The sequence below is a fragment of the Anopheles merus genome, chromosome 3R (assembly GCF_017562075.2).
Source record: "Anopheles merus strain MAF chromosome 3R, AmerM5.1, whole genome shotgun sequence".
Classification (NCBI taxonomy): domain Eukaryota; kingdom Metazoa; phylum Arthropoda; class Insecta; order Diptera; family Culicidae; genus Anopheles; species Anopheles merus.
In genome coordinates, this window is record NC_054084.1 from 42,897,496 (window position 1) to 42,917,475 (window position 19,980).

The 19,980-nt window shown below is 44.5% G+C and overlaps 1 protein-coding gene across 2 annotated transcripts; it reads right to left on the reverse strand.

Annotated features, from left to right (window-relative positions):
* Positions 1–847: 847 nt before the first annotated feature.
* LOC121595311 (ATP-binding cassette sub-family G member 4) lies at positions 848–19,957 on the reverse strand. 2 transcript variants are annotated; one of them, XM_041919214.1, is made up of 8 exons: positions 19,265–19,957; positions 9,757–9,887; positions 3,881–3,998; positions 3,616–3,805; positions 2,720–3,544; positions 2,473–2,641; positions 2,310–2,410; positions 848–2,238 (listed from the first exon to the last, which is right to left on the reverse strand). In XM_041919214.1, exons 1-8 carry the CDS (start codon positions 19,294–19,296, stop codon positions 1,738–1,740), a joined length of 2,067 nt encoding a protein of 688 aa, XP_041775148.1. In that variant the 5' UTR covers positions 19,297–19,957; the 3' UTR covers positions 848–1,737. The 2 variants fall into 2 exon arrangements, with proteins under 2 accessions (XP_041775148.1, XP_041775147.1); XM_041919213.1 differs by lacking the exon at positions 19,265–19,957 and having other exon boundaries at positions 9,757–10,975.
* Positions 19,958–19,980: the final 23 nt, after the last annotated feature.

The following is a 19,980-nucleotide window of genomic DNA, read 5'->3' on the forward strand; positions in this document are numbered from 1 at the left end:
TATAGCTGAATAGAAAATCATTACTTGTCATGGTTAGTCACGCATACAAGAGAGTTGATGCATTAATTTGGTCCTTTACTTCTTACTGAATAAGTGATTCTACTATTTATTTTTCATATTTTATTTAATAAAATTTACCTTGATGCACTTGTTTAGTCTAAGAAGGCTATCAGAAAAATGTTTTGGTGAAAATATGCTCGGTTGAAAATAAAAATAATTTGGCTCAAAACTTGTTATTGTATTTCTGCTCAAACACAATTTTTTGGAGTATTTTTAGCAGAATATGGTATCTAAAATTGCAAGGGATTCTAATCTGTTGACTCCACAAATAATTGAAAATAATCTACAGATGAAGTTTTGCAAAGATTTGCAGACCATTTAAAAGAAAAGATTCTGCAAAGGATTGGAAAAGAGTGCAAAGGTTCAAGTCCGTAAAGATTTGCAGAAAATTTGAAAGATTCAATTCCTCAAAAATTGCTTTTAAGTAGAAATATCATTCCTGCAGGGAATCGCTTCTGTTTGATGTAAAAAAATAGTAAAGAAATAATTAAATAATCAAGTGTGAGAGTAGATTTCATATAAAAACGAATCGATTTCACTCCAACATAGAATTTTATGGGCCTTTCTTTTAAACATAAAGAGCACAATATAAACCAAAAACACTAACTTTGAACGTAGATTTTAATTTGTATGAATTGCAGTTTATTTTCTAATTCTTAATCGGCCAACAGTAAAATAATCCTCCAAGTTAAAAACATCGTCTAAACCGTCATCATCAAAAAGCTGCGGAAAAGATTCCTACAAATTCTTTCTTTGGGTCGAAAATAATTATCGATGACCAACGTAATTTTCAAAAAAACCATTTGTATCCTTTTTATTCCATTTATAGCTTTCTGCACTTATTTATGTTACTCCTCGTTAACTAATTGCACTTGGTCAAACATGCTTGTTGATCATGTAATTGCTTTTTCGTTAAAATGTTATCACATTTAGACTGTTTTTGTTTTACAACCTCTTCCAACTGCACGATGCACTCGGCTTATGTATACTTTTTACTCTTGTCACAATATCGTTTATTGAAAGAAATCCCATTCCTCTATCAGCTAATGCAATGCTTTCCTCGCACGGTACGGTGCGGCTTTGCCTAATCAGTAAAAGTCTGTATGCAAAAAAGATAAACCTTGTAAAAAACTTGATCGATAAAAACGCTCCAAAAGTTTCCCATTTTTTTTTCTTGGTGACAGGACTGGAACCATGTTGGTGTAGAACGCCACACAACCTAGCGAGAAAGGCACCCAATAAGGTGATCTTGTGGCAATTTTTGTGGCTATATTTTTCCTCGATACGAGCGTTCCTCGTAGTGGTTGATATTAAGAGTTCTGATATGTTTCGATTTGTGTTTGAAAGTTATCTGAGCTATATTCCGTCTTTAGATTTGCTATTCTTACGTTGTTTAAACCATTGACAAACTGGGTTAAATTCCCTTTAGTCCACGGTGTTTTGCTCTTTTCTATTTTGCTTGTCTGTTTGGATTATTTTGTTTTTGTTTTTTGGTACAGTAAAAGAAGAACTTGAAAAACATTAAACGCTACTTTGGCTTACGCTACGACGATGGTATCGGGTGGATCTGGAAGAGAACAGTACAACAATTGCACCGAAGCTCTTCATAAAATGTTAACGTTATACAAAAACAAAACATCACGGCCTATGACGCCCGATCGCTCTGGTCCATCCGTTTTATCTGGTGGTCTTCAACTTCCAGCGCAGGAACAGGAAGGCAGCAACTCGCAGTACCACAAAGATAACGATCAGCGCCACAATGTCGAGCGTGAAGTTAGCGTCCAGCATGTCGAGCTCCTCGAGCGTGGTCGTGGGCGACTTGAAATGACAGTACACCTGGTGACACTTGAGCTTTTCGCGACCGTACGAGTAGGTGGCCAGAGCAGTTCCCTCAAAACCGTAACGAATGTAGGACAGATAGGTGATCCACCGTAGGTAGATCGGAATGGCATCGAAGGACACGAAGAAGCCGGAGAAGAGCAGGAATGGTACGGACATGACCGGGGCCAGGAAGACACCGTTCTGCACGTTCATTGCAGCACCGACGACGAGACCGACACTTTGCGCCACGAACGAGATGAGCAAGCACGAGCCCAGGAACATCGCGAACCGGAACCACTCGAGCGGTTGCGACGTGAAGTAGTAGACGATCGAAACGTAGAACACGCAGAATATGGTCTAGAATTGTATAAACAAGTTTTGTTAGATACCGTGTGCCTTGCGGTGTGGGAACAGATGCTCTAGCTTACCTGGAATGGTATGTCCGAAACGGTGATGGCGAGATAGTACGATCGTAGTGAATACCATCGATTAAAGTTCTCCTTTAACAATACCGGCATCTCGAGAGGGACTGCAAAGAGAAGATCATTAGGGTCAATCAACGCATCTCGAACCGATGAGGATACAACTTACATGAAAGAATCGTGATTGTCATGGACGTGTACATCAGGAACAGCATGTTGAAGAACAGGAAACCAAGATTACTGAGCACCTTAGCGCCGTCGTTGCCGATGTCGTAGTACAGTGTGCCGATCAGGAAACCCACCAGGATGTGTGCAAACAAACGCAAGTACATAAGAGTCTATAAAAGATGATATCAACGACATTATAAGATCATTAGATTATGATTGATTTGCACAAATAAAGAGTTCCAACTCACCCAGTCACGTCTGCTGAAAAGCAGCGTTCGCTTAAGCACTACCCAAAACTGATGGAACTCCGACGTGGGGTATCGCTCCGGGGAGTGGTCAATGTCAGTCGCACCCTCCACCGGCAGCAGCGCACTGTTCACCTCCGGCTCCCGATCCGGCTCGACGGCAATCTTGATCGTTTCCGTCTCCTTCGCAATATCGTTCACCATCGACGGTGGCAGCAGCCCATTGCCGCCCAGATTCAGATTGTCCGCGTACTTGTTCGCGCCACCATTCATTCGCTCGTAGTTCACCTTCAGGTTAGCATTTCCGTTGGCCGCATTTTCGTTCTTCTTGTTCTTCTGAGCCGGGAAATCGAGCTCACTGCGAATATCCTTCTTGCCGTTCTCGATCGCGTTCACCAGCTTGCGCGTATGATCGCCGTGCTCACCGCACGACACCTCGATAACGTAACTGGCCGGATTGTGGTAGGACGGACACTCGAGATCGAGCGTGCCCAGGAACGGGACTAGCTGTCGCGTGCTACCCTGATACACGCACTGCCCGTCCGACAGCGTGTACAGCTGGTCGAACATCTCGAACAGACGGGCCGACGGTTGATGGATCGTGCAGATGATGGTGCGGCCACCGCGGGCCAAAAACTTGAGCAAACTCACGCACTGGAAGCAGGTCGAGCTGTCCAGGCCGGACGTTGGTTCGTCGAAGAACATGATCGGCGGATTGTTGACGAGCTCCAGCGCAATCGAGAGACGCTTTTGCTGCCCACCGGACAGGTTGCGGGTCAACGTTGGACGATGCTCCTCGAGACCGAGTGTTTCCAGAATTTCTTTGATCTGCAAACCAAAAATGGTAATCAGTGATACGTTCACCACTGGGTCGCACAGAGATACGATGCTCCACTTACCACATGCTGCTTCTCGCTCTTCTCCACCTTCTGGCTGAGTTTCAAGCTAGCGGCCACGTTCATTGCTTCCTCCACGGTCAAGTTAGCGTGCAGTTGATTGTCCTGCATGATGTAGGCGGAAAGCTTGCGGAACTGGCTCAAGTTGCGCTCCTTGCCATTCATCGTAATCGATCCATCGATGTTCGTTGTCCTTGGATTGGAAGGGTGAGCGTATTTGTTGTTGAAACATTTTGCAGAAAAGGAAAGTATGTTTCAAGATACTTACTTGTAGCCTGAAAGGATGTTCAGGAGCGTACTCTTGCCAGCACCGGACGGTCCCATGATGGCGGTCAGTTCGCCGGAGCGAAGCTTGCCACTTACCTCCTTCAGAATGGTCTTCACATCTATAGAGAAAGAGAACAGAGTAATGGTCAATAAAACAATACAAATATAATCTTAAGAGCATGCAATAAGGAAGTTTATCCATGCTAATTTTATTACGCTTATCTGAGGAACGGGTTAAAGTAAAATACGAAACGGGTTTCTACGTTAACCTGACCTCATGTGACACCTGCCGCAATTGTAACGTCTGCAATATATACAAAGAAGCCTTCACATTTCTTCAAGGTGTAGAACAGTTTTCGCTACATATCTGATATTTTCTTTCTCATTATATGGATGCGCGTTAGTGTCACTGCTCAATATCCCAAGCACAAGTCATCGTCATCAATAAATACCCTTACACTTCGTAACAGCCACGCTCGAAACCCAATGGCGGATATATCTCCGCACAGGAAATTCTCAGAATCAGCGTGATTAAATAGTGATTGGATTGCTGCCATCTTTCCTCCCTTCTGCTAGTAGTCAGGTCCAGCAAAAGCACACTAATTACTACCCCCGTTCGATAGCGTGGTGAACCCAAGCTAAAGGATCGCGAGAATGTGCACGGTACAGCACTGGCGTCGATCTGGTTTGCGCTGGAGGCCGCACTTAATTGACGCCACTTGGAAGGTCTCAGCAAACGGGGCAAGGCTTTTCCATCTGTTGGTGAAAATCAAACGTCACATGCTAGAACGAATGATTTCAATAACAACTACGTAAAGCCGTTAGCCACATCAACCTCCGCGAAGTGTTGCATATTTTACGTGCGAAGCTTTGCGTATCAATTTCACCAGCACAAACATCAGCAGCGGTGTGCAAAAAGCTATTTCAAACAATCCCGGCAATCAGCATCAGCAGTTAGTGAAGGTAAATTATGCACTGAGTTGTAAATGTTGGAGGTAAAACGAAGGCAAAATTCCCAACACACACGATTGGGAATCACGCTCAAACGCTTCGGTCAGGTTCAGAAAAATTTCCCACATTAATATTTGAGCCAGTATTGATCTGCAGGCCTCCTGCTAGTGTGCATCGCTACACGAACATCGCCTGCTCCTGCTATGCAAACAACCAACCTGCGATGGTTTGTCTGGGACCCAAGAAAGAAAAAACAGACTTAAAAGTAACTTTGTTTTATCAAGTGATTTTGTTGCCGCCAACAAGGCAAGTCCATTTTGATGACATTCTGGTGACATTAGGGTACTAATTGGCACAACAATATAGGCACGCATGGGGCTAAAATTAAAAACGATGATATTCGCATCATCCTATAGAAGGCATATATCCCCGAACCTTCCAGGTGTTATCAACCATGGCCTGAACGCCATCAGCACACGTCTCTCAACCATCATCAAGCAAGATGACGAGCACGACCGAGATGGATGGTTGCTGTTCGTAAACAATTTGCATATTCCGTCTCACTGGACGGAGAAGGCAGAGGAGTAGAGGTTAAATTGGAATTCAACATTCTTTACCGCAACACGAACAACAAAAAAAGAGAAAAAAGCTACACACATTCGGTCCATCTTCCCTTGCCCGTTTGATCGAATTCAAAACTCTGGCATCTGATTCGAGCAGAGTGTTCTGTCGCCACCGTACCGGCTTGTATGTTTGTGGAATGGCAAGGTCAATTTCGGTGACCGCTATTGGTACGTTGGGATCTTAAAAAAAGGTATACATACAGATTCCAACATCTTCAAGCCGTACTCCGTCCGAAAGGGAAATAAACCTAGCCGCAATATAAATATGAGCGACAACATCACCAAGTTGAGTTTTTGGCAACCGGACAACTACAACCCGAAAAACCGGTTTAATGGCCAACTGAGTAGGAGCTCAGGCAGCATACTTCGCTGTTGACAATGACACACACGCACCTGAACCTGCAAGCCGGTTTATTTTAAATGCAGGAGCTGTTTGTTTGTCGTGGAGATAATCTCGCGGAAAAAAGGGAATTTCCGCGAAATAGTACCCCGCGCGTCAAGGTTAGGTGGATATGGTTTATTTCGTTCACCGAACAACGTATTTCTCGTTAAATTGGCATTAAAAACTGGATACGGGAGTCACCGTCCGTGTTTTAGTTGAAAGTAGTTTGCAGAAAAGAAGCAGAAAAGAATCAGAAGTATGGCTAAAGTTATAAACAACACACTGGAAACATCAAACCTAGAACCGGTTCTTAATAGACTCTTAACAGGACAAGCCAAGTGTATCTTTCATTTTAGAACGTAGTCTGGAAAATTCATATGAACGAATTTTACGTCTCACTGTATATAATAAAGGTCTAAACATGTTGAACATCCACGGTTGTTTTCGTTCCCAACCGTCTATCAAATTCATACAGTGAGTAATTAAAAAAGCTTCAGCAACAACGCATGATCATCTCCATCAGTGATGCAACTAATTAATGGTATCTACACAACAGATCGTTCTAAAAAAGAAATACAACGATACAGCAACAATCGACACATCGATCGAGACGATCGGTCATTTAGAGCCAACCGATTAGTTGGATAAACAAGCCGGAATTGATGCACCGCAGGAGATGCGTGGTTTTGTTTTAATTATATTCCAAAACGCAGTTCATCCTAGTTTTTGAGTAGCCGTGTAGTTTGCGCCACACTCTATCAACAATCAGGCATCCGGATGCTATTAAATAACTATTAACCTCGCGTGAACTTTGCTTCGATTGCTTGGTGATCTCATCGTGGGGCTATCATTTGTATTGATTTTTGTATGCCCTCATTTTCCTCTAACAAGCGTTCCCATGATTTAGCTCCAAGCGTAACTAGCTCTGCTATCGTTGTTTTAAAATCCATTGCAAACGTGTTTGCTTACATAAATTGAAATCGTCACACATCGTTTCGAAACGATTGGCTGTGGCCGTGGATGCTAAGCTGCTGGGTCACAAAACATCAGGCCACCGGCTGCCCTTATCGTTGCATTCATTCCATCCCCGGTCGATAAGATGCCGAACGAAACAAAGTCACGGTGCTCCCCAAAAAGCAATCGATCTCACGCCGATTGGGCGCACATGATAAGTGTATCCCAGTGTGGCTTATCATCTTACTCCCTTTTGAAGGTTGATCTCCGTCGTGCGTAATGTCCAAGGGCAAATTTGAATGTTCCATACAGTTTTAAAAAGAAGGTAGTTGCTTTTTCCATCACAGCACTGCAACGAGGTTCCAAAGTACGCTAGATTGCTTTCATTTACATTTGTAAAACATCCACAACCCGGACAAGACAGGATTACTCATCATCCGCCCCGGTATCAGTTTCATGGTACAGTACGATCACACTCGCTCACAAAGAAAAACTTTGACCGATCGTTGCCTTGAGCTCAAACAGTGACTCAATGTAGCCGGATCGATGCGTACAGTGTTTGTAAGGGACAAGGGGCAAAAATGCATTGGTTTCTTGTTGTGTTGTTCTTTTTGAGTGAAATCGGCACAAGCTACTAGAGGAAGGTTAAAGTCCTACTTCCAAACGGCGGTACCATTGCAATTTACTAAGATTTTTTGGAGAAGTCTATCGTCAGAATTAACAATAACTGAAGGTGTTGATTACTAATTCCATTCCAACATTCCACTTTAGCATTTCATGGCTATCAGCATTAGTATTTCGAAATTCCAATTCGAGGGAAACTGATATGACGCAAACGGTGCGATTGTTTCGAGGAGGAGCAGGTGGAACGCTAAAAGAGTGAAATATTCTCACCATTTAGAATGCGTGATCATTTGGGATGTTGTTGGGATGTTGAGTTAGCTAATTAATTGTTTGCAATTGAGAAGATTTCTCACATGACTCACTACTACAAATAGTGATCGGTCATTTTTTTAGAAAAGATATTTAAGATATTTTCATTCATATAATCGAAGCAACTCTATTTTAAGTTTAATTACTAATGAAATCACCATTACATTTAAGTTATTATGAAAAGAACTGCGATGTATGTCCTACGTTAGTTTTACAACAACTTAGTCATCGCACGCAAAGTAATTTGATCTCAAGAGCCAAGCAGAGATATTATCATTTTTTGTTATCACACATTATCCTTTGACATGTATAAACACTCTTCATCAACCGTTCCCATAAAAGTTTCTATCTTTGCTGACACGTCTCTTTTCACATGATCACCCAACGCACCTTACCCAATGCCCAAGACTGAAGGTTGTGGTATGGAGATTTGCCAACACAGCAGCCCATCAAAACTGCTTCACCAAGAGCATCCACCTGCACGGCCATTAGCCAGATCTCAAAGGTCGTTTGCACATTAAAACTGGTCCCCACGCGAGCCATAACCTCCGCGTTAAGGGATCAGCCGAGGAACGCAAGCGACGGGTCTAATTAGACGCCACCAACCGGTTGACAAGTGTGCGGCTGATATAAAAACAATCACTCATGCACTCTTACGTTGCGAAAATGGATAGGTGTGCCTCTGTCTTGACCCCACCGGCACACGTGACTGCTGTTGGACGGTTGACTGTTCGGGCTGATCGATCTTCCACTTCCGGATTGAGTCCGGGTGACTGCGTCTGTCCGTATCACGTGGCGCGCGCACAAAAGGAGCTAAAATGATAGGGATAAGGTCAGCTAATAGCCACGCGTGTGCGATCATGATAGCATACACAGCCTGCTGCAGCAAGATCGTGCATTAATTGTTTGTTTTTCTGCGACTTGCAGGGTAAGCTTTCGCTTAATGGCCTTACAGCACTGAGCGGACGCTCTTAAATGTAAAGCACGAGGTTAACGAGGTAAAGTAATGTAACTTGATTTTTCTTTTTTCGGTGAAGGTACATGGCTGTAATTGATGTGTAAAATGTATGGTGTAGCCATAAGTTTAGTGTCTTTTATTTTCCATTCACTTCTCTGAAATGTCATCTTTTTTTTCTTTTAAGGTGGTAAAACTGCAAAGGTAAAACGATACTATCAAGGTTACTCCCCGCCGAAAAGGGTGGATTTTCGTCACCAACATTAAACTGATAATGCTTTATCGTTAAACGTCATGCTTAATCAGTTTGTTAAAATAGCGATAACAATCCAGCAAAAAAGAGCCAAAACAATATCTAACATGATTACTTCATTGTATAACCTTCTTCACCACCCTTCCATAAATGGCAAACCGGTGCCAAATCGTCAAAAGCCGGATATTTTATTTTGTGCTGGCTGGTTTTTAGCTCTCTCGCACATTCTCTCCTTCCAGTTTTACTTGAATCGTTTGCAAATAAGTTGCTAGCGAGAAAACACACACAGTTGCTTCTAACCAGTGTGTGTCAGAAAAATCCCCACACAACATCGTACGATCGTAATGTGATCGACTTTATAATCGATGCGCATGCAAATTGCGTGAGATGTTTGTATCCACAACAAATGTGGGGTTCCTGGGAATATTATGTTGTTTTTGGTCATTAAAATGTAAGCAGCAAGGAGTTTTTTCATTTGTTTAAATGCTTGATTTTTTTTAACATTGCAAAGATGATCGAAAATGCTGGAATTAACAAAGGTCATATACGATCTAAACAAGAATCAATCCTTGTACGAACGACTATAGAGCTGATGCGTCTGCCGATTAGACCAGCGGGTCGGTGCGGATTCAACAAGCTAAAAGATGAAAATATCCATTCAACAGCCGCTTCTTGCAGATAACTTGTATTCACTATGTTTTCTCGAGCCACGTACCAACCAGGAAGTATGCCGCGTGTATTCTTACGATTGCGTTACACATAAAGGAGTAAGAGGGAAAATAAAAAATAAAATAATATAAAAAAAAAACTTCACACGTCTACTTACTGTTGCGACGTCCTTCCTTGACCCGGTATGAAAGATTGTGGAAGGCCAGATCGACGGGGGGCCGGGTCGGCAGATGGGAGAGCGTCTTCGGCTGCGACGGTACGATCTGCACCCGCACCGAACCATTTTTCCTATTGTTATCATCGAGCAGATTGTTAGTGAGACCGCTGCTACCACCGGCAAGGTCGATCGCTTCCGCCATGTTGGATGCTTTGTTGGGTTGTGCCTGTTGGGCTGTGTTTTAACGCGCGTGTTCGTTCTCACCCGACCGTTCGTTTCGTTCGTTGTGTTGGACGTTCGTTTTCCCTCTGGTGGCGCTTTCTTTGTATATCTGCCAGCAAACGCGCCGGAGCTAGAAAAAGACGACCACAGAAGCGGCAGCAAACGCGCAAAACTAACGATCACCGAAACGCAATCTTATTACGATGCACTGTTGCTTATCACGCAAACGCAGGGAAGTTGATTCACTTTCCTTTGCTGTCTCCTCGCTTACCCGCACGCGCTTTACCCTAACCACTAACTGTTCTAGTGTCACTGTGACGTACGGGGTGGGTTGCGGTTTTGATAATCTGTGTGTTTTGCTATTCAATTGTGTTTGTCGGAGCCTTTGCGCCCCACACAGATCGCACTGATCGCGTCACAGATTCGCGTCGTAAGACACCACAAAAACAAACCCCCAACCACTTTGCGGATGCAATTTTGCTTCACCTGCAGTGGAACTTTCATACGCTGCACTTTCCACACAGTGCCTATTTTTTCCTTTCTCTTTCCTGCCTTTTCCCCCTCTTTTTTTCTGTGCAATCAAACCACTCTCACTCGCGCCAGCGACGGGTTTTATCTTTCGCTACTTTTTCTACCGCCTGCGGTGAGTATTGAATCGCACTTCCGGTACTGTGAGGCAAGCTTCAATTTCCTCTCACTGAGACGGCGGCGAGCACTGCACCGTGTGCACTTTCACGCCTCGTATTCGTACACAGTGATTCACGCACGCGTCGTGATCTTTTTCAATCCGAGTGAGTGGAGTATGGGTCACTTCGTTTTCGCGATTTTCCACTCGCACTGCAAATTGCGGCTGGCTGTTTCGTGTAGTGCACGCACGCACGCACGGCCAGACAAAGCGCAAACTCTGTGTCTATGTCTACGGAAGGCACGCCCGGACACGCAGGTCTCGCTGTGTGCTCTGTGTCCCGCGGGGCGCTAAAGAACGATTGACTCGAACGCACCGCTCCGGCTCGTTGCGCACCGAAGTGGGAAGCAAAAATCCACGATATACGCGCACACACGACCACACGTACACGTGTCTGTGTGTCTTTGTGCAAACGCCAGACGGTGGATGAGCGGTGTGCGGATGGCGGTGGAAGAAGACGATGGAGACGCCAGTGAATCGCTGCGTACGTCCTCCAAAACCCTCCCCTAGACACAAACACACACAGTTACGGAGCCCCTGCCCTCGAGTGCGGCTGTATTGGTACGATCCGATGTGTACCTTCGGGTCGGGGGAAGTGCAAAAGGGAGGGTTTGCCTTACCGACCGCAACCTTCAGCGCCTAACCACTCTCCATCCACCATCCGTCATCATGCAATCGAAGCTGTTTCATTCTTTGTTTCCAGCTGCGGCTGCCCGTTTTGCTCTCACACCCTCACCCCTAGCTTGGCCACCCTTCCGTCTGCTACAGGAGAGGAGAGGTAGCGAGGCGAGGCGGGGAGCAGTACAGCAGAACCAACACAGTGGCACAGCAGCACGGTAAAGGTTAGACACGCACCCTTTTGTAGGAAGTACAAATGAGCGGAGCGTGAGCGACAAACGCTTGCTAAGAGAGGGAGAGATTAAAAAACCTGCCCTAGTCGATCTCCATGGCGATGATGATGCATTATTGCATGCGGGTGGGGCTTGCAAACAAGTTTGCTAAAGCATGCAACAAGTGCTTTTTTAATGGAGGGCTTTTGAAAGTAAACGTTGAGCCCATCCTTTTCTTTGTGCATCCTTTATATACAAAATAATTCCTAAAAATGTCTAGGAAATTACATGTTTAGACTGAATGTGTCTCATTATCAAGCTCCAAGGAACAAACGCTAAAAGATAATGCTTGTCGCAGTTTAGCGATAATGCTAACGATAAGAAATTGATTTTGAAATGTTCGGACCCGAAATTCTGTCCGCTAAGTACTCAAGTGCTCGATGCGATCAATTGATCTCAAATTGTATAAGCTTTTTTAAATTATTATTTTTTGAATTGGCAGTATCCTCCAATGTGCAAAAAGAAAAAAAAGTGAAAGTTAGTACAAGATAGGAAAATGTTTTCTCCATTTGTTGCATTTGAATGATTCTTAATTAGATGTTTAAAAAAATATTCCCTTCAGTGTTTTTATTTTTTTTTCTTCCATAAATTTACTTTTAAATTATCTTCTTTGTGCAATCTAAAATGCAAACATCGAAACAAAATAAGGAAATAGTTATCATAGAGATTGTTTTAACGCAAAGAACAATCCAGCAAATAATCCAAAGCCAGAAATCGAAAAATAAAAAGAAATCGACTCTAAACAACGATATGAAAAATCAATTTCATTCCTTCAAACGTCACCATCGCGTGTCGATAAACTATACAGTGTCAACCAATTTAAAGCGAGAAGAAAAAGAAAAAAAGCTCTCACGAAGTTCAATTCGTCAAATCTGCTTTGTCAGCACTCGAACAGCTGTACCGCTAGGTAAATTGAACGACCCACAAAGCAATTGCCGATGTATGAATCATCTACAATTATTTACATTTGGTCGGTAAATAGCGTCTAGCGAATGTCGTAGCATAAAAAAATATTTACAGGCAAACGTGCAAATCAGGAAGCTTGAAGGTAAATCGGTACACACCATGTGTTACAACGTTTATTTAGAAGATTTATCATCATTTGTTTGCTATCCCCGATGGTGGTAGCATTGAGCAAACTTCGTTTTAACTGTTCAATTGAATGTCACGTACCAAAACTGCTACACCGACCATTCGCATAACGCTTGTTAGCTCCCGCAGGAACTTATTAGCAATTTCAAAACGGTGCTCCGAGATCCCCGGTCGGCGAACGCCACTTAAGATGCTGAACCCGCTCCGTTGCGTAAGAATTGACGCAATGGTTCCAAGGGAGCGAGGAATACGAGGAACAACTACCTCCACGCCCATGCCGGGTTGTAATTTTACAAAGTCTAATGATTCTCCAACCAAGAGGTTGGTCACCTTATCAACATTCAGCTCTTCAAACGGAGACTCGATCTAATAAACGTTTGTCTAAGTATTGGTCGTATTATTGCGACAAGACAGGCGAACGCTCAACAAAAGTGCAGCCAATTTGCAGTCAATTTCAACCGCTGCTCCTTATCGCTAGACCTGCATCAATCCACCCTCAGTGTGAAATGGGAACGGGGTGTTGTTTGAAAAATGTAGCACCCCCTCTGCTGCAAAGCGTCCAGCGAGAAGCAAAAGGTCGCGTTTGGACTTTGGAGTTCGAATGGACTTTACACTGATAAGGAATCCGAGTAGCAGGCGGCGGCCATCCTCAACAACTGTTCGGCGCGTTAAGCCGTGCGAGCAAGTGTTTCAAGCCGATGCCCTGTTATGTGTTCTGTTTCTTTTTAAGTTATCTGAATCACACTCAGACACAAAAGGACAGAACTAAGCTAACGCCAAATGATTGAGACGGATGGATTGGAAAGGCAAAAACTGTTTACTTTGAAGCTTTTTAGACATCTCTTTCCTGATGCGCAACACAGCCTTGAGACGTTGTTATCGCTAATGCGGTGCGTAGTTTTTGTAAATATTTTGATTCCCTCACGGTGTACACCAATCACTACCGAAAGGATCAACAACCTATCAAGGGACGTGAGCTTTGAATTTTGTGATTGTAGCCTCTGGTTGTGGCTAAACTGCGACGTTTTGAGTTGTTCATACAGTTAGTAGGTAAATTTACTGTAGTATCTGCTTCATGGAGATATGAGCTTTACAGGGTTTTCCATTCCAATTAACAACTGGCCACAGTCTACTAGCAATCCTCGATTTGAAAAACACGATTGTCTACCACTTACAAACAAGTCAAGCCGTTTTTGGTAGACTGTCCATTTCAATTTCACAATTGTCGTCTTCGAAAACACACGTCAGATGGGGCGCCACGGGTTGTTTTGGTTTTGGCTGGAACGTGTATCACTTGTGTGTAAAAATTGAACCATGCTGTAAACAGGTCTTGACTGAATATGAGGATATGGGAAAGTTGAGCAATATGGACATGCTAAGCAGTTTTATCATTTGGTTTTCGTTATTCTTGGAGCGTTACAGTTTTTAAGTTATTTTGGGACGTTGATTTTTTTTTATTTGCTATCAGTAAAATCACTGATTAATGTTCAAATTTCTGCATTGTATTGAAAAATTAAAGAGTAGATAAAACTGCCTAACATGTCCATGTTGCTCAGCTTTACCAAGTTCAAGAGATACACGTTCCAGCCAAAACCAAAACAACCCGTGCCGCATCTGACGATCTGAAGACGACAATTGTGAAATTGAAATGGACAGTCTACCAAAAACGGCTTGACTTGTTTATAAGTGGTAGACAATCGTGTTTTTCAAATCGAGGATTGCTAGTAGACTGTGGCCAGTTGTTAATTGGAATGGAAAACCCTGTATCCACTAATTCCATTGCATCCCAAGCAACCTTCGCCACGTAAGGTTACCCTTCATAGCAGATTATAGAAACCTTCCAACTATAACCTCCATTGGAATTTAATGATAAGAGAGTTCGGTCTACTTCCTGCCTTCAATGAGTACCTTGCCCAAATCACACCCCTTGTGACTATGACGTAGATGTTACCGAAAATTGGAATTACCGACCTTTGAACAAGGCGATAAGGGCATCCTTCACATACCCTGCGTAGCTCCCTGTGATGGGGTAGATTTGATAATTTCAGGGTTTTGGCGATTATTGGTTAGGAAGTAGGTATTTCTATCACGTGTGGGTTTAGCTTCCTGCACCCTCAACCACGACAACTGGGCGGGTTGTAAATTATGAACAGTGAGTGTTTCTAACAAACCGAGAACTGAACCACCTTCTATGCAATCATTGCTCTGGTGCCAGTTAACAACCTTACATTTCAATTCCACACAACCACTAACAGTTTCTACGGAATAGTAAACACATTCCTTAAGGCCATCAATCAGCTGAAGTGCATCGAACTTGGTTTTCAATACGTTCCAGTGGATTTTTGCTTAATGAGATGAAAATGTAAAACTGTTTCTAATAATTTATTTACACAGCACAGCTACAACGCATGCGGAATGATGAGGCTGCTGTATCTCATTAACAGCTTCAGATACCAGCCATTCTCATCTGCTCGCGAACGACATCATTCTGAAGCGTTGCACAAAAACCCTTGCTCCTATCCTAACCCCATTCAGTGTGAGTGATGAGTACACACTCCAATTTCCATTCCGCAGGGCACATCGATGGCCGAGCTGTGGCCCTAGCCCGACAGCTCCACAGCGATGAGGAGGTCAATATTCAAATCAGCAATACTCGGACCAGCTTGACGTCATGCGCTACGGTGGGTTGAAGCACGAACACAAAGACCGAAAGGGCCGGCAGCTTTTATCAGCCCGACCAAGAGCGACCAACCGGAGTCAAGTGTTGTTGCCCTGGCTGGGCTCGAACACTCACAGCAGCGTTTGCAGCTTATCAGTCACTTAGCTACAGGGGCGGGCAGAAGTTTTGCTGCTAAAAGGTTTTAGGCCGATCGTCTGTGAATAGGAAAGCCTTAAACAAAAAGGTGGCTCATCACCACCGGCTTTGGTGGACTAATCATGGGACGGGGAAGGCATTCACACAACTCAACACGATCTCCTTCAAGTTCGCTTCCGGGTAGGACAGACACGAGAGTGATATATCCATGCGCACTAAGCATTGGCACACAACACAGCTCAACATGCTACACACGGCCTCTGCCATGCGTTGCCATTTGACCTAGATCGTGGAAGGGGCGAATGTCGAATGTTCTACGGAGCCTATTGCGCCTTGGCTTCCGGAACGGGTGCTGAGCAGTTGGCTAATTAACAGCACGCGATAGGTTAAACTGTAGCTGCTAAACTGTTGAGCATATGATTTGATCGCGATAATAGTAAATATAGGGATTAGCAGATATAAGACATATTTACGATCATATTTCATGGGTACTTTCGAATGCTTTTTTTATCCCTCAAAGACCTGATGTTATGCAAATTATGGTTTCAGAAGGGCACCCCATTGAGAAGAGGATAACTCTTTTCTGTCTGTTGTTCATTGATATTTTTGCATATTGATATAAATAGCTATAAATGAAGTCATCAAAATGATTTGCATAATTTATATTGTTGAATTGTTTATCATAAATTAACGATGAATCATAACATGTTCTGCATCTTCAAAATTTATTCCCCCACCAACATAATCACAAAAATCACAGCTTTTGTTCTGCTTTTATTGCTGCCACGAAAAAAAATAATCATCAATTACACCAAATCAAACGGTCCCACCAAACCCGGATCAGCACCGATTAGCGGAACACCGCGGATTACGAAACGACCAGGCAGGCAGGCGAAGAGGCAAAATAAAATGCAACCAAGCAGCAGCAGCAAGAGACAAAAATACACACACACACACGCGACCACACTCCAAGGGTAACGATCGCTCGTAGAACCCGTTCTCCTGCGACACAACTGGTGGTGGAGAGCGGAATGGGGTTCGGGGGGACATTTTTTCGCAAGCCCCAAGCAGCCAAAGGTGCAAGAGTGCACATGCAAAAAACAGGGTACACCGAACCGGTACCGTAAACCCTCCGCATGCCCCCAAAACTTCATCGAATCGTTGCCCCTCGAGGGTTAAGAGCGTTCGCGAAAAAAGATTCGCCAACAGGTATACCAAGTTTAAGTTTACACCGGTTTGTTTCGGAGTAGAGTGGAGGATTCTGCAGCACACCTCCAGCAGTCACGGTGTGACACACGCGCGCGCGCGTGTGTGTTTGTGTGTGTGTGAAGGATGCCTTACCGCACCGCTTTCGTAATGCGTTCGCGTTCGATTCATTCAACTATGCGCACAGCTTCCATCACCAACTGCACCAAACTGTGCCGGGGTGCAGTCGTGAAATGTGCGCACTTGACTGGCGCTGGAGGGTTGGGCAAACGGTTGTGCCGAGAACCGCTCGACCACACGATCGCGAAAGCGATCAGGCTGATGGTGGTGACGGCAATGGGGATTGATAGTTTTCTAACTCGTTTTCCACACTGCACACGGTCAAATTTGCGCTCGAATGTTTAGTTTCATAAGCGCATCATAGGTGCGTGGTGGTGGAAGCTGTCTCCGGAACGGAGAGGAGCTGTGTTGCCGGAGAAGGTGGTAGTTTTGAAGGCCGCCCAGTGTCGGTGGCAACATCATGGGCGAGCGTCGGCAGCCACGTGGACGGGTGTGGGGATATTTTTTTTCTTTTTTTTTTTGTTAGAAACACTCAGCGCGCTCCGTACACTGATAGGCGGCTCAACGAGCCGAACCATAGTTCGACGGCGCGCACTGAGCCCGGTGGCAGCAGCAGTAGAACGTAGCTAACCTAGTTTCGAGCCCGGGCCTATCCGGGAGGGGTGTTTTGCACCGCGCATATTTGTACGCATGTGACCTCGAAGGATTTCTGTGCCATCGGGTACGTGCATTAAACGATTGGAAGATTTATTTAGAAGCATTTTAAAGCAACACCAAATCTGAGCGTTTGACGGAAATTAGCAATTCAAAATGTGACATTCCATGAAGCCATGAAAATGTCACCGACAAAACGTAAACACGTTTTGACAGCTAGTATTACCGCTTCCGACAGGTTTTACTACGCTGTCAGCCGGGTGACAGACGCTCAAATCACAGCGATCTGTCAAAGGGCGGGGCGATTGCGTGACGCATACGCCCCGATGGCCCCGCTTACTACACGCGGCCAATTTCCTAGAACCCGCAGGCAACCAACCATACCGACAACGCCCCCCCCCCCCTCCTTATACTTAATCTAACGCACCGTAACGCATCAAGGATTACGCGGCACACATGAGCGAACTGCGGGTTGACCAAATAGTGCCGATAGCATTAGCCAATCAGTTCGCAGCGCCCAACCACCCCTACCCTCCTCCCTGTCCGATGCTTAGGTTATGCTACACTAATTAATGTTTGTTTCCTTCAAATGCACTCACGTACATACATACACATACAGGCACGCACGGTGCGCAGCTGCGTACGAAAAGATTCGCGCAATTCGATTTGGCAGTGTGGCTATTGAGTTTCCAATTCTAGAAGGTTCTGCTGGAGAGCTATTTACTTGCATCTTTCGATTGGTGTGTTCGATGGGCGTTTTGTGTTGCGTTGTATCAGGTTTGAAATGTAGCCAGCTTAAAAGGGTGAAGTAAGCAGCGTACAATTATGGTGTCGAATTCTATCTAGACGATTCTCACATTTCAGCCGTTTGATTTAAAAGTCTGTTCGGCAATCTTGCGTGTGGCAAGTGAAACATGATTCAACAACTTTTTTTAGTTGGGAATTGCAGAAGGTCTACATTAATTAATGGATTAAGGTTGTCCAACACAAAAAACATTTTTTAGCATTTCTTACTATCAATAATTCATAAAATTAATTCCATCTTCTTGGACCGTTTTGAAAATTTTCCCATTCCCAACGATCGCAATCAACATCACCATCAGCAATCACCCCGCTCGATCGATAACTTTGTTTTGCGTCTAAGGTCACCACCGGTCACAGTCAGCATCAGCATCAGCTTAGATTAGAAAACCGAACACACGCGAATGCGCACCAAACCCACGGGAAGCCAAACGCGCGCGGGGGAAGGAGGGCTAGGTTCAATGTCTGCTGCTGTCGCAGAAAAAGCCTATAAATCCGAATCCGAATAACAGCGACTGCAACAGCTGAACCAGCTTGGACGCGAAACCGGTTGCGGACGGTCACACTCAAAATCTACCGCTGTCTAAAGATGCGCAGTAAGCACACCGCCGTAAAGTAGGTCAAGTTGATTGTCTGGCAAGAAGGGGGGGAGAGCCGAAAACAACCAAAACAAAATATCCCCTTAAAAAATAATACTCGCCAGGTAGCTCGCTGTGTCCACGTGCACTTTTAGGGGTTTTTATTGTATGCGTCACGTGGATGCTTCTTTTGGGGAAGAGAGAATGTGTAGCGGCATTGTTCTAGAAATTTTTGCAAGAAAAAGCGCTCGTTTGGCGCGCTATGGCAATTCTATGACAGTAGAAATCAGCGCACACTAGGATTTATGATAAATATTGTTTAGAACACGATTTTGACAGTCCGTTGTGTGTTTCTTGGCAAGCACAGTATTCGCAAACATACGGGGAAAAGTGCGCTGCCGGGAAAACGAAAGGGAAAAACGAACGAAACGGTACCAGTGTTGTAAAGAGAACGAAACGCGAACAACCCCCAAAACAACACTTCCAAAAGCGTTAGGGCACTTACATGTTGTTCTTTAGCACGTACTGCTTATCCATCGTTGGGCGGTCTGTTGTTTATTTATTTATTCATACAAAAAACTTCACTCTAGTTCGTTGCACTCACTGTTTATGCGACAAACGGTCACACACTCACTCACTCACAAATTCACACGCTCAACCAACACCAAGCGTTAGATTCCCCCCTACGTTCTCGGTTTACGGGTGGACAATAATCATGCGGCAGATTTGGACGACGACCACCGGCAGCCGGCAAGGAGAGGATGTTCTACGGGTGACGACCTAATTATAGCTCCATCGAATACAGACACGGAAACGGTATCCCTCTCCTCGGCACTGCAAACAGTTCTGGATGCAAAAGCAAGCCAACGTTTTGTTCTCTAATAAATCAACGCACTTTTCATAGCAGTTTACACTTTCACACACGCGCGCGCAAAAAGATGCTGCCCGCACACACTGCTTTTCTGCGACGACCGACGATCCTCGCGGATAGGACAAACGTGGACGAATGAATGGAAAGCACTTGGGTTGTGTCGAGTCGAACGGACAGGCAGCTGCGAAACAACTGACGAAAAAAAAACACACAACTACTCTCGAACACACACACACACTACACTCACACGCAAACTCTTCTAGTGGAGAAGGCGAGCCGTGACCGGACACACCGCTGCTGCTCTGCGCTGATCGTGGTGGCCTGTGTGTTGGCTATCGGGCAAGGCGACG